We start from the raw sequence: 15,422 nt of genomic DNA, 5'->3' as shown, positions 1-15,422 counted from the left end.
AATGCAGCAACATTGATGACTAAGGGTTCTGGCAGAGGGGAAGAATGAGCCCAATGTTGAGGCACACAAAGGCAGGGAAACGACTGTTTCTGCTAGAGGCTCAGAGAAGACCAAGTCCTGGGTCAATGAATTGCTCTTAGCTTTGCAAGACCAGACACTTGCTCTTTTTTTTTTCATTTAATATACATAGGATCAGTTCTGAGGAGGAAAGGGAGGCGTCGTGCCAACCAGCTCACAAGAGATTGTCAACCTGTCCCCAATTACTAGAACAAGCAGCCTCCTCTGGCAGGATAATAGATGTTAGGCTTGCCTGAGCATGCTATCAAGTTAATAAATCCACCTAGGCAATGAAAAGAGTGCTTTGAGAAACCCAGGGTAAAAAATAAAGAGAACTGGGTAATCCCAAAGATTCTGCTCTTTATCTGGAATAATAATGATGACGATGATACTAAAAATGATAACATTGGAATTTGTCGCATATTGACTAAGACCAGTCTCTGTTCTAAGATATTTGAAAATATCAACTCAATCTTTTCAATAACCATATTTAGATTCCACTCATTTATGCAACTTTCTGGAGAGAAATATATATCTGGAGAGATGAGCTATTCTGAAAACACCAATGATTTAAGGTCAAACCTTTAGGGATAGTCAGTATAGTGGCTTCTCTGGAAGACCCCATCAACAGAAGTAGAGGGTGGATATGAGCAGAGAATTTATAAACCAAAGAGAGGCCAGAGCATGAAGTCAGGTGAGCAGGACAGGTGAGATGACAAGGGATTCAGAGTTCCACGTCACATACCAATGCGTTGCCATCTATTACTTTGTAGACAGAGCAACAGGTGTGAGTAAATTGAACTAATTTTAAGTCCTAAGTAAAAGTAGACCTTTTAAATAGTTAAAATTGAGATTTTTCTGCCAATTGTAAAAAAGGGCTAAGATTTAATGAGTAATTAATTCACTGAATTACAGTAAAACCTTTATTGACTCATCAACTGCAGACACTTAGAAGCCTTTTTATATTTGACTCTTGAGGTTTTCTTTTGTCATTTTAAGAATAAACAGAAAGCACCTAACAATTTCTAGTCTAACAATAGCCCAGCCATATGGGCTCTGAGTTTCTCCCTGAGGATGTCATGGATTCCCCAGGACACTTCCTTCAGGTCAACCTGCTGTTTTTATTCCTGAAAGGGACAACTCACCTCCAGGCCAGACTTTGTTTTGTCTACTGATAGATTCCAATTAGGAATTTCTTCTCCTCCTAATCTTACCAGACAATAGTTGAGTGTCCAGTGCCAAAAAGACCTATTGTATAAGCTCAGATGGCAGACTATATGTACTTTCTTTTTTTTTTTTTTTTTTTTTTAGACGGAGTCTCGCTCTGTCTCCCGGGCTGGAGTGCAGTGGCCGGATCTCAGCTCACTGCAAGCTCCGCCTCCCAGGTTCACGCCATTCTCCGGCCTCCCAAGTAGCTGGGACTACAGGCGCCCGCCACCTCGGAGACGGGGTTTCACCGTGTTAGCCAGGATGGTCTCGATCTCCTGACCTCGTGATCCACCCGTCTCGGCCTCCCAAAGTGCTGGGATTACAGGCTTGAGCCACCGCGCCCGGCCGACTATATGTACTTTCTATATAGAAGCAGTGAAGGGATACTTACCAAGGATAATCTTATTTTAACCCCAAACTCTACCACAGTACTTAGTATAATTGTCTTTATTTTTCTAACCTCATCATATTAAAAAAATCCTAAAATACAATGACAGGATTGAAAGAAACTTGTCATCAAAATCACCATTGGCTGGACATGGTGGCTCTTCCCTGTAGTCTCAGTACTTTGGGAGGCCAAGGCAGGAGTTCAAGACCAGCCTGAGCAACATAGCAAGACACTGTATCTACAAAAATACTTAGCTGTGCATTGTGGCATGCACCTGTAGTCCCAGCTACTCAGGAGGTTGAAGCGGGAGGATCGCTTGAGCCCGGAAGCTGGAGATTACAGTGAGCTATGATCCTGCCACTGCACTCCAGCCTGGGTGTCAGAGTGAGACCCTATCTCTAAAACAAAGTAAAATAAAATAATAATCGCCATTAGTGGATAAAATGATCAAGGCATTTTTTGGAATAGTTTCAATAGGATTGGTATCAGTTCTTTTTTTGTCTAGTAGAATTTGGCTGTGAATCCATCTGATCCAGGGCTTTTTATTGTTGGTAAGGTTTTTTTTTTTTTTTTATATTGATTCAATTTCAGAACCCATTATTGGTATGTTCGAGTATTCAATTTCTTCCCCGTTCAATCTTTGGGGGTTAAATGTTTCCAGGAATGTATCCGTTTATTCTAGGTTTTCCAGTTTGTGTTCATAGAAGTGTTCAAAACAGTCTCTGGAGTTTTTTGTATTTCTATGAGGTTGGTGTAACATCATTTTTGTCATATCTGTGTTTATTTGGATCTTCTCTCTTTTTCTCTTTATTGGTTTAGCTAGTAGTATATCAACCTTATTTATTCTTTCAAAAATCAAACCTTTGTTTTTGTTTCTTTTTTGTATAGATTTTGACATCTCAGTTTTTTCAGTTGAACTCTGATTTTGGTTATTTCTTTTCTTCTGCAAGCTTTGGAGTTGTTTTACTCTTGTTTTCCTAGTTATTCTTGGTGTGATGTTAACTTGCTAATTTGGGATCTTTCTGACTTTTCAATGTAGCCATTTAATGCTATTAATTTTCCTCCTAATACTGATTTAACTGTGCCCCAGAGATTCTGGAAGGTTATGTCTTTGTTTTCATTAGTTTCCAAAAATTTCATTTTTGCCTTAATTTCTTTGTTTACCTGAAAGTCATCCAGGAATAGGCTGTCTCATTTCCATGTAGTTACATGGTTTTGAGAGAACTTCTTGGTATTAATTTCAATCATTATTGCACCATGGTCCAGGAGTGCGCTTGGCATTATTTTTTTTTTTTAATTTGTTGAGAATTGCTTTATGGACAAGCATGTGGTTGACCTTAGAGTATGTGCCATGTGCAGACGAGAATGTGTATTCTGCTGTTGTTGGGTGGAGTGTTCTGTAGACATCTGTTAGGTACATTTAATCAAGTGTTACATTTAGGTCTCAAATATATTTGTTAATTTTCTGCCTTGTTGATCTAACACTGTCAGTGGGGTTTGGAAGTCTTTTGCTATTAATGTGTGGTTATCTAAGTCTCTTTGTAGGTCTCTAAAAACTTATGAATCTGGGCACTCTAGTTTTGGGTGCATATATATTTAGGGTAGTAAGTCTTCTTGTTGAATAGAGCTCTTTATGTAATGCCACTTTTTCTTCTTGTTGATTATACTGGTTTAATGTCTGTTTCATCTGAAATAAGCATAGTAACCCCTACTCTCTTTCTTTTTCTGTTTGTTTGATAGATCTTTCTCCATCTCTTTACTTTGAGTCTATGGATATCATTGCATGTAAGATGGATTTCTTGATGACAGCATATATTTGGATATTGCTTCTTTATCCATCTTGCTACTCGGTCTTTTAAATGGGGGCATTTAACCCATTTACATTCAACGTTAATATTGACATGTGAGGATTTGATCCTGTCATTGTGTTGTTAGCCTGCTGTTATGTAGAGTTGGGCTACAGTTGGTTTATAGTGTCAGTGGCCTATGTACTTAAGTGTGTTTTTGTGATGGCTGGTAATAGTCTTTCATTTCCATGTTAAACACTTTCTTAAAGACCTCTTGTAAGGAAGGTCTGATGGTAACAAGTTTCTTTAGCATTTGTTTATCTGAGAAGGATTTTATTTCTCCTTTGCTTAGGAAGCTTAGTTTGGCTGGATATAAAATTCTTGGTTGGAATTTCTTTTCTTTAAGGATGTTGAATGTAGGCCCCCAATCTCTTCTGGCTTGTAAGGTTTCTGCTGAAAGGTGTGTTGTTAGCCTGATGGGGTTCCCTTTGTAGGTGACCTGCCCCTTCTCTCTAGCTTTCTTTAATATTTTTTCTTTCATGTTAATGTCAAAGAATCTGATGACTATGTGTCTTTGGTATGTTCATTTTGTATAGTTTCTTGCTGGGGTTCTCTGAATTTCCTGAATTTGTATGTCAACTTCTTTAGAAAGGTTGGGGAAGCTCTGAGTCTTCAAGCTCTAAGATTCCTTCCTCAGCTTGGTTTATTCTGCTGTTAATACTTCTGACTGTGTTATATAATTCTTGTAAGAGTTTTTCAGCTCTAGAAGATCAGCCGTTTCTTTTTCAAAATGGCTTTTTCATCTTTCAACTCTTGTATTGTTTTATTGGATTCTTTACATTCCTTGGATTGGATTTCAACTTTCTCTTGAATATCAATGGTCTTCATTTCCATACAGATTCTGAATTCTATGTCTGTCGTTCTAGCCATCAATTAAGAACCACTGCTGAGAAGCTAGTGTGGTCATTTGGAGGTAAGAAGACCCTCTGGTTTCTAGAATTGCCAGAGTTCTTGTGCTGATTCTTTTTCATTGGTATAGGTTGCTATTCCTTTAGTCTTTAAAGTTGCTGTCCTTTGGGTGGGGTTTTAAAATTTTACATTCTTTGATGCCCTTGAGAGTTTGACTATGGTATAAGTTGGGTTTAGTTGATTGGTTTCATTTCTGAATGATTTCAGGGGTACAAGTTTCAGCTCAGCACTCCTGAACTTCATGTTTTAATGCTGGGGTGTGGGGGTGCTGGGATCAGGACTATGGCTTTTTTTCTCTGGTCCCTCAAGGTTAAGCATCTGCTATACTTAACCCTGAGGCCAAGGTATTCCTTGTATGCTGGCAACAGCACTCGAATGAGGGATGCTGCCAAAAATACTTTAGTGGGGGAGGTGGTAGGCAGCAGGGGCTCCCATGTACGACATGCTGGAAAAGCAGCAGGGAAAGTCTACAGTGAGTGAGCCCTGGTCGGGGAGGGCTGTGGGTGGGTGCTTGCCAGCAGGGGCCCGTTTGCAGTTCTCTAATTATTAGGTAGGGTCTCTTGGTGAAAGAACTAAGGCAGTGCCCACTGGCAAGTGCCTCGGCTTGGCAGTAGAGGCCATGCTGAAAGTGGGTGTAGACAGGCAGAGTCACTGGGATAGCCTGGCAGATCTTGGGGTGCTCATATTGGACTGACCCATCCCGTGGGAAAGATAGCCCTCTCCGTCCAGGTCCAGCAGCCAAAAAAGGCTAAAGCCACCTAGAGGAGCATGTGAGCCTTGGGGAAGCAGCTCTTCCTACACAAACCCCCAGCTCCATGCAGGCTGGAGTTCTGTCTTTTTCAACTCTCCAGGTAGCTATCCCTGCCAGCTCAAATGTCTGTGGGGGTTATGGGGTCTCCTGAAGCTAGGGTTCCAGAGGTCCATGACAAGAGTGGCTCACTCTACACCTATTTTACTCACCCCTTCCCCAGAAGCTGCTTCAAGTCAGGAATGAGTCCTGGAGCTTGACAACCCAATGCAGGGTTCCCAACTTCCTCCCCTTTCAGCCTGGGGTCTGCATCATCCCTCCATCCACTCTTCATGCCTTCTTTCCAAAGATCTGTTTAAAATATGCCAGTCTACTTGATGATCTGGTCTTTCTTGGTGAAAGAAGTTCTTCCTGGCTGTATCTAATTGGTCATCTTGGCTCTCTCTCTGTCTCTCAGAAGTTTTTCATGATCCACCAACTGAGGGCAATCAAATTCTTCATCACCTAGAACCTAGAGTTTGTGTCTTTTAGAAATGACGTCAGAGGAATACCGACTTTGAACTCCATTTTTAGGGACCATACCAAGTTCTTCTTATCACCTACACTGCAGTAAAGCTTCAAGGCCTCAAACCTTTGGTCCACATCTCACAACTCAAAAAAACTCCTTCAGATTCTTGGAACTGCATACCTAACTTCATGCTGTCCTAATCATTTCTCTTTTTTTTGTACAGGAATGTACATGGGACCATAATCAGTGCAAGCTTTAGCTTAAGCTTATATTCTAACACAAAACCAGAGCAATTGTTGGGTTTGTGGGCTACTACCAAAAAAAGTCAGAAAACAAATCTACTAATGCCAATGTCTGTGTTCTTAATGAGAGTCACGCTGACACTTCAACGGAAGAGTGAAAAGCTAATCTTGAAGCTCTGAACATCACTGTTACTTGATTTTTTACACTCAGTAGAAACAGCACTCTAAACTTTCCAATTAATAATCTGATCATTACCAAATATAGAAAACCTATTCAAGTGTTGCCTGAAAAAAAGGATATTTTGCTTCCAGGTAATACACTTTTGAGACTTAGGAATTACCATGTTGGTAAAAGTAATTGCTTGTATAATGTCACCAGATTAAATCCAATAAAGTCCTTTTTCAGCAAATGTGGTTATACACCCTTACAGCATGCTATAAATAAACCACAAAAAAAAGTAAATTTCCATTGGGTTTTGTTCAGTAGCTATGAAGATTTATGGGTACATAAATTTAACTGATCCTTGCTCAAGCACAACTAGGTTTTCCTTTTTCCAGCCACTGAGGGCTGGGTCTGTGGAGAATCTGCTTATTCCATTCTGCCTCCTCACTAGTTTAGATCATTCTATTTGGCTTGGCTCACTCCTGCCTTTTGATTAACTTTCCCTGAATGTCCCATAATAGCTCATATGATCAGAGGCCAAAATAGTCAATAACCAGAATTAGGACTAACCTTCAAATAGACAAAGACAAGCTAGTTTCCCTAGTGGGACTCCTGGGGTCTTGCTCTTGGTGGTAGTTGGGTACTGATTATGTAAAATTGGAAGCTAATTTTTAATTTGGGAAAAAATTAGACTCAAATACTGCTTAACTGCCTAGGTTGCCTGCACTTTGACTTGTTTGATTTGGTTCAGTTTATTTCACAAGGACTTTTGTTAAGGAGTACCCTTTGGGTTTTTGAAATTATCCTCTTGATAGTCATCATAATATTCCCCGTGGTGCACTGTATCCTCTCAAGTCTTAAATGTTTTGTATGCAGCCATCCATTGAACATTTAATGATCTTACTTTAACTAGATCAGCAAGAACATAAAGAATTTTTCAACTAATGTGTTGTTGAAAATTGTGAATTTCATACTGAGACCAAAGACGTCCATTTAAAATGATAACAGAGAGTGGCAACAACACTAAAAGTTATGGTCAATTTCTCAAAATTGAGAGGCTAACCACAAAGAAAAGTTTGTTAAACTAAATTTAGCCTGAGAGACCTTCTGTACTCACGTAGTTCTTACGTAATGAATTGTAATGTAACTTAGTACCTAAATAATCTGAAAGCCTAATTTGGAGTATACTTCTGTAATGAATAGCTGAGTCCCAGCCAATCATCACACTTGTGCTTCGGTCAATCACAGGTGGTTGCTTATTCAAACCATGTTCAAATAAGACTAATGCCAAGCTATAACCAGTATGTACCTCACTTCTTTTTTTCTGTATATCACTTTCCTCTTTCTGTTGATAAATGTAATTCCATCATGGGGCAGTCTCAAATTTCTCTGAACATGTTCTGCTCTGAGAGCCGCCCCATTTGCAAATCAGTTTTTGCTCGATTAAACTCTGCAAAATGTAACTTGTGTAAATTTTTTCTTTTAACACTGGATATAATTGGGATATAATTACAGAGTTTTTCAGGGTAAGGTGAGAATGCAGAGCAAAATCATGGAATGTTTGCCCACCGAACATAAAATGACAAACAACAAAAAAGTAAAATTACATTAGAAAAATAAGCAGCATAAAGAAATAACCAAAGAATTGAAGGGGTCATAATATTTGAAAGGTGTTAAGCAATGAGAGAGAGAGAGAGAGAGAGAGAGAGAGAGAGAGAGAGAGACTGACCCAGATGAGTCCAGAAATATTTTTTTTGCCTGCTCCTAAACTGAACCCCCATAAACAGTGGACAAAGAAAGAAAGGCAAGGATAAAAATATTGTCAAATATTATAACTTTGAGTTTCCCAACTCATCCCTCCTCCCATCTAGCGAGAAGAAATCTAAATATTGGGTTTGTAATGTGAGCAAACATTTGAAAGACTCCTCCTCCACTGAAGCCCCTTCCTGTTAGCTGAGCAATTCACACAAACTTCCTGATTAACTTCTTCAATTACAACATTGCACAAACTAATGCTTCCTAAATTTTACCCAATGGACCACATGCTTTCATTTGGCAATTATTATAGTCTCTGAAATTCCTTTACTTATGTCTTGCTGTATCTTACTACTACTGGAAGGGATACAAGTCTGTCAAAATTCAAAGCAACAATGAGAATTTTCTCCTAACTACAAAATCAAGTGACATGATCTCATAGGAGTGAATTTGTAAATTAGCAAGGTATCTTTTAAAAAAGAATTAACGTAATATCAAACAAGAGGATTTTCTTTATTTTCCTTGCAGTTCTATACCCAGATGGGCAGGTTGTACAGATTCCTAGTGTAGCTCAATACATGTCAGGAGGTCCTGGAAGCCTGAGTAGGCTGGAGGCAAGGGACACATCCTGACCCTTTCTTTCTCCACATAGCTGCCCATTGCCCAAAAAGGAGGACCTGTCCTGCTTGAAGCTGGCACTATTTCCCCTCTGTAAGACACAAAGCTAAGGAAATGAACTTTCAGAATTGAGGTCAATTCTTTTCAGGAAAGAGCCCCTTTTAGCTCTGGAGAAAAATCTGCCAGGGAACAGGATTGTGCATAGAGGAGAAGGCTGCTTGCCAGACTTGGCTACTGTTTCTGTCGGTCACAATCAGTAGGTGGCTCTCTTCCTCTGTAAATCTTTTGATAACCTCCAGGGTAAAATGGATCCTGCCCTCTATTTCGTTTTTGCTACAACTGCTATTATGTCATTGTAACAGGAATATTCCCTTAATTCCAAAAATACTTACCAGGAGAGAAAAAGGCCTCTCATACATGAGTTTCTGAAAAACCAAAAATGTGCACTCAACTATTTTTTTCAATTGGTAATTGTGTACACTTTAGGGAGAAATCGACAGCCAGAAACCATAATGGAAGAGAAAGCAGCTATATGAATGGGCAGTGCAGGTTAATGAGGAGTGAATGTGGAGGGCACACTGGAGATTTCTACACTGGAGAGGGAGGAAACTATTACGATATGGGAATGAAAGAATGGGATCCGCTAAGCAGGGAGGAAAGAAGAGTGCGGCAGGCAACAGAATTAGCAAATGAAGTCTGTGTGTGTGTGTGTATGCACACAAATGTGCATAGGCATTTATATACACACATATATACACATACCTGTATATATTATGTATTACCTACTATATATTATATGTATTGTGTACCATATATTATGTACTCTGTAATATATTGTTAAATATGTATTATCTTAAATATATGTTATACATAATAATATATAATATATACACTTTTAACTTCAGTTTAGGAGACTAATCCCTGTACCAGATATTTACAAACCATCAATTTTTGATTAAATATTAATTATATATCTTCAGTGTCAAATGGTATCTAACTTTGAGTCTTCTTCAGAACTCCCATTTCTCTTTTTTTAGACTGTCAGCATTTTGCAGCCACTTACAGACAGTGGAATAGGAGAGTTCACTATTCTTACGTAGATCTGTATGAATCAATAAGAAAATAGTCACCATCTCTTAAGCACTCTGGAAGATACTCTGCTAAGTGCTTTAAAATGTTTTAGTTTTTCTGATACAGAAACTCCAGGACTATTTCCATCTTATTTTACATTTGTGAAAACTGAGGCTCAGAGGGGCCAATTGAATTACCTAGGATCACAGATGTGTCCTGGCTGAATCTAGATTGCATAAGTAATTACTTAAATTTTATAGTTTGAAATTTTGATACATTTTAATCCCCAAATTATACACTTTTGCTCATTGGCCATCTTTCATTCGTGGATGTTGCTGTATTTTTAAACTGATTTTCACCCTTTATTGCTCTTTAATTTCAATACTGGGGAAGAGAAGTATTCTGATCCAGTTTCGCTTTTCCATCTTACAAAGGAACTGTCCCAGATTGTTATGTTCATTATAAATTGATTATTTGTGAATCCCTAAAAGTCAACAATTTTTATGAAATCATTGTTCTACTTATAGACCAAGTCTTAACTTAGTCAGAAAGAAAGGAAGTGATAGATACGAATAATGAGAATAATAAAGATTGTTTTTGTTTTTTTTTTCTTTTAGACAGTGTCTCACTCTGTTGCCCAAGCTGGATAGAGTGCAGTGGCATACTCATGGCTCACTGCAGCCTCGACCTCCTGGACTCAAGCCATTCTCCTACCTCAGCCTCCCTGGTAGCTGTTACTAAAGACATGCGCCACCATGCCCAGCTAATTTTTGTTTTGTTTTGTTTTGTTTGTTTATTTTTGGAGAGATGGGATTTTTCCATGTTGCCCAGCCCGGTCTCAAACTCCTGGCTCAAGCAATCGGCCTGCGTTGGCCTCTGAAAGTGCTGAGATTACAGGTGTGAACCACTGCACTCAGCGGAGGCACATTTTTAAATAACAGTAAAAACAATGTGACAAAAAGAAAACTTAGGTAACTAGATTATTAAAACACATGATTCCTAAAAAATGTTATATTATATTGGTAATTAGATTTACGAGAAACAACTTATCTGATATTAAAATGGTAAAAGTGATATTTCAATAAAATGACTCTATGGTGATCGTGATTACTAAAAATCAATGCAAAATCTCCTGTCAAACAATAGATGAAAATATGATCTTGATGGAATACAGGACAGACATAAGATTAGATTTTTTGAAAGAGAATTTGTACAGTACAAGTTTTGTTAACTATTTATTAAGAAGGTTTGAGCTTGTCCTACTACCTTAATAATGACAGAACTGACAAAAAAATATATGCAGCATAATTTTACAGAAATTGGATGACAGACAGCTCTGGAATGTGACCCTAATGCAAGCAAGCAAACAAACAAACAAACAAAAACCTTATGTTTCATAACTTACCTGACTTTCTTCCTGGAGGTTTAGTGAAGAAGACAAACAGAAGATATAAATAAAAATCAATATCAACTTTTTGAGATGAAAAATGTAATACTTTAAATGAGATAATTAAGTGTAGAGGTAAAGCTCAGTTACTTTAAAGACAAACAGTAGAATCTGTCTAAAAGGAAGCATGGAATGAAATGAACCTCTGACACTTGGAGTGCCAGAAGAAGGAAGAGGGGAGTTAATGAAAATATTTGAAGAAATAATGTCAGGTGATTTTCTGAATTGGATTAAAACAAAATAAAAAAATTTATGAATTCAAGAAGCTCAATAAATTTCAGGCAGCATAAACACGAATATATATTTAAAACCACAACAAAACACATCATTATAAAATTGCTGAGAACAAGTGATAAAGAAAAATCTTAAAAGCAGTTACCAATAAAAAACACATTACATATAAAGAAAGATAAGAATGCTTTCAAACATCTCATTAAATAGCATGCAAGGTAGATGCCAATTAAATGGCATGTCTAAAAGTTGAAAGGAAAAAATAACACCAAACTTGTTAATCTGGGATGTTCTATCCAGCAAATATATACTTCAAAAATGAAAGTAAAATTAAGACTTTTTCAGGGAAACAGAAGTTAAGAGAATTCATCACTACCAGACCTATACTACAAATATCCTTTAAAAATGCTCTTCAAGCAGAGATGAAATTATATCAGATGAAAACTTGGAGCTACACAAAATAATTTAAAGTATTAGACTGTTTAATAAAAAACAAAAAAAATTATTCAGTGATATAAAACACATGTAGCAGTAATAAATACAGCACAATAGCTCAATTTCTAGGTAGTATATGATAATTTAAAATATTATGTGATGAATACTATAAAAAAACTAAAATTTAAACAAAACAGACTAGAAGAATAGCAGATAAAATGATAGTGGAGATAAGAGGGAATTATTAAAAACAGTAAACTAATTTAGGAGAAGGCAAGAAATTAAGAAAGAAGGGAACGAGGACCACAGGAAGAAATAAAATCAGCAAGATGGGAAACATACACCCAAACATATACACAATTAGATTAAATGTTTATTGACTAAACTTTCCAATAAAAAAGTAGAGATTGCTATACTGGGAAAACAAAAGCAAAATAAAAACCAAAAACCAAGCAAACAAAAATAAGACTCAAACAAAAAGATCCAACTTTATATATAAAAACACAGATAGGTTAAAGTAAAAGATGCAAAAATTATACCATGAACACATTACTCATTAGAAAGCAGAATTGACTTTATATTTTGATATACATAGTAAAATGGTTGCTATATATAATGTGCTTTTCTACAGACTTCTTTCGGACACCAATGTAGATCATATGCTGGGTTATAAACAAGTTTCTGTTTAATGAAAAGAATTAAAATGATAGAGTATGCTCTTTAATTTCAAGCGAAACAAACCTAGAAAATAGTAGCATAGTCCAGGCACAGTGGCTCATGCCTGTAATACCAGCACTTTGGGAGGCTGAGGCATGTGGATCACTTGAGATTAAGAGTTCGAGACCAGCTTGGCCAACAGGGCGAAACCCCATCTCTACTAACAATACAAAAATTAGGTTCCTGTAATTCCAGCTACTTGGGAGGCTGATGCAGGAGAATCGCTTGAACTCGGGAGGCGGAGGTTGCAGTGAGCCAAGATTGCATCATTGCACTCCAGCCTGGGCGTCAGAGTGCGACTCCATCTCAAAAACAAAATCAGAAACAAAAGCAAAAACAAAAACTAGTAGCATAAAGATATCTGAAAAACTCCCAAATATTTGAACATTAATACACTTTTAAGTAATTCATGGATCAAAGAAGAAATGTCAAAAGATATGAGAACAATTCAGTCAGATTATGTTTTAAAATGGCATGTTTCTATGCCATATTATGCAATTTTTCTGGAACTATGTAAGTAAATAAAGTAAATGTTTGTTTCCTTTCTTGATATCCCTTTTTCAAGCTTCTGATGAGAGAATCCCTTGTCCTCAACGTCTCATGATTACTAATTTTGCTTTTTTCATTGAAATGGAAAGTTATGAGAGGATGTTTTGCGTTTGCTCTTTAATTTCAACTGATCCTTTTGGATCCAGTTTCTGCTTATTACTTCCACTTGTCCAGTCCTCATAAGGTCAGCATTGATCTGTGTTCCCACTGTAGTGAATGGTTTCAATCGACAGAGCAGTTTAAAGACATTTAACATAGTTTTAATCAAAATAATGAAGAAAAACAATGATAAATTATTATAATTAATTAAAATGTCATAATTTCAAATCAAAATATTAAACATATTAAAGTGGTTTGGCAGCCCATCAAATTCACAAAACCTATCCAGAGACAAATTTTTTAAAGTAAAAATTATTCAGAGAAAAAAATCTACATTCTTTTCAAAGTCCCACTCTATTTCTCTCCTCCAATTCTGAAAACAAAGTTTTCAAGATCATTTTCTATATGTATTGTCACTGATTTCTCTTCTCTGATTCACTCTTCCAGCTTACTCCACTATGATTAACTCCACCCAACTAGCTCTATCAGTGACAATGCCATCTATTTTCCAGATGTAGTGGACACTTTCGATCCACATTTTGCATGAATGCATTGATTCTTCTAAGCAGTTTCAGTCTTTTAGATATGCTCTTAACAACATTCTGTCTTGTCCCAACGCATGGCCATTCCAAATCTTTCCTGGTTCTTCTCTCCCTTTAAAGTTGAAGTTTGCAGGAATAAATTTTAAGTCTTTTTCTCATTCTATTCAACCTATGTGACAACTTCTGTTTCCAGGTTTTCACTTCATAGTATTGCTTCTAAATTGCAGACAAAAATATCAGGTTGCCAATGGACACTTGCACTTAGATGTCTATTTCTCTAATATAGAGGATATCTACTACTTTAAAAAAAATTTTTTGATATGCCTTCCTTCAGTTTTACTGAATTTCATTTGTTTTTATTTCTTCTCACTCTAGCATTTAATGTACCAGGTATTAGAAAGTAGAGTTATTATTTTCCTTACAAAAATAAAAGACACAAGAAAGCGAAAACTATGTTTGTTATGTTCACTTAGATATCCTAAAGGCAATATAAAACTTGGCTTAGAGAAAGCCAATTTTTACTTACAATTTGGATATAATGATGATGGGTAAATGAATTGTACCACCCATTCTTTAATGAGATTGCACATTTGGGCTTGGTATTTCTTTATTAAAGAATAAACAAATAATACAAGAAGTTTTAATACTAAAAATTAATAAAAAAGCAAAATAATATATTGACTAAATATAAAGAAGATATTTTGATATAACAAATACAATGTAAAAGTATACATAATAATATAAGGAAAAAATTTAAATCTTATAAATAAATAAATATTTTAATAGATAAATAGATCTATCAGCATGGTCATCTGTAAAGGACTAGTGCCTGCACAGGTAAACATGATGTTTCCTTAAACTCCTGAAAACATTTGAAAATTTTGATTCAACTCGTGTAGTTGTCATAGCAGAAATGAGTCTTTGAAATGGCAGAAGTCGTGGAAGTGTGGAGTGGTGTATTAGTCAATATGGATCATTTCCATGTTGAACCAGCTTTCATTCCTTCCTCCTTAATCTTTCTCGTAAGTTTGTTGAAAAAGAGAGGGATCTCATGATTTCTGCTCTGACAACCTCCCAGGCACAAGGGCTGTATTTCTTCTCCATCAGATAGAGGGTGATTCTTTGGAAGTATTTCCTCACAGCCAGGATGGAGTCCTCATTCATCAGTGGAGTCTCTTCCACTCCAACCTCCTGCATCACACAGGCTTCCAGGTCATTCAGTTGCTGGTAAAGTTCCATGGAAAATTTTTCTAAGAGGCTGTGTTCCCAAGCAGCAGATGAGTCCTTTGTGCTGAAGAGATTGAAGATCTGCTGGATCATCTCATGGAGGACAGAGATGGCTTGAGCCTTCTGGAACTGGTTGCCATCAAACTCCTCCTGGGGGAATCCAAAGTCATGTCTGTCCTTCAGGCAGGAGAAAGGAGAGATTCTTCCCATTTGTGCCAGGAGTATCAAGGCCCTCCTATGACCCAGGCTGTGGATCTGAGGCAGATCACAGCCCAGAGAGCAGATGGATTTGTAGCTGAGCACCACCATGGCCATCAGTAAAGAAAAGGACAGGGCCATTGGGATGTTGCAAATATTGCTAGGCTACTTGAGGTGGGTAACTATGAACCTTGGACTCTAGGTTTTCTGAAGGCTTTGCTCTGGGCATAGGTCTTAAATAGTGAACATACTAATTTCCATTTTCTAAATGCTCTAGTTTTACTTTCCATCTCTGTTTTTGCTTTCTTTATTCACTCTCTACATGTGTTTAAACATGTTTTTAATTATTTTTTATCATTGCCTATTTTTCCCCTGCACTCAAAACATTTTATGGTAATATTTTCTAATTGAAATCTTCATGAAATTTTAATAACACAGATTTGGCGTTATCTATTTATGTAT

The 15,422-nt window shown here is 37.0% G+C and overlaps 1 protein-coding gene across 1 annotated transcript; it reads right to left on the bottom strand.

The window, feature by feature from the left end:
- Positions 1 to 14,133: 14,133 nt before the first annotated feature.
- LOC105503449 (interferon alpha-10) lies at positions 14,134 to 15,149 on the bottom strand. The gene has a single exon (XM_011930347.1). It carries the CDS (start codon positions 15,099 to 15,101, stop codon positions 14,532 to 14,534), a length of 570 nt encoding a protein of 189 aa, XP_011785737.1. The 5' UTR covers positions 15,102 to 15,149; the 3' UTR covers positions 14,134 to 14,531.
- Positions 15,150 to 15,422: the final 273 nt, after the last annotated feature.

This window comes from Colobus angolensis, unplaced genomic scaffold, assembly GCF_000951035.1.
Source record: "Colobus angolensis palliatus isolate OR3802 unplaced genomic scaffold, Cang.pa_1.0 Scaffold86, whole genome shotgun sequence".
Lineage (NCBI taxonomy): Eukaryota > Metazoa > Chordata > Mammalia > Primates > Cercopithecidae > Colobus > Colobus angolensis.
This window is presented reverse-complemented; position numbering and strand designations above follow the sequence as displayed.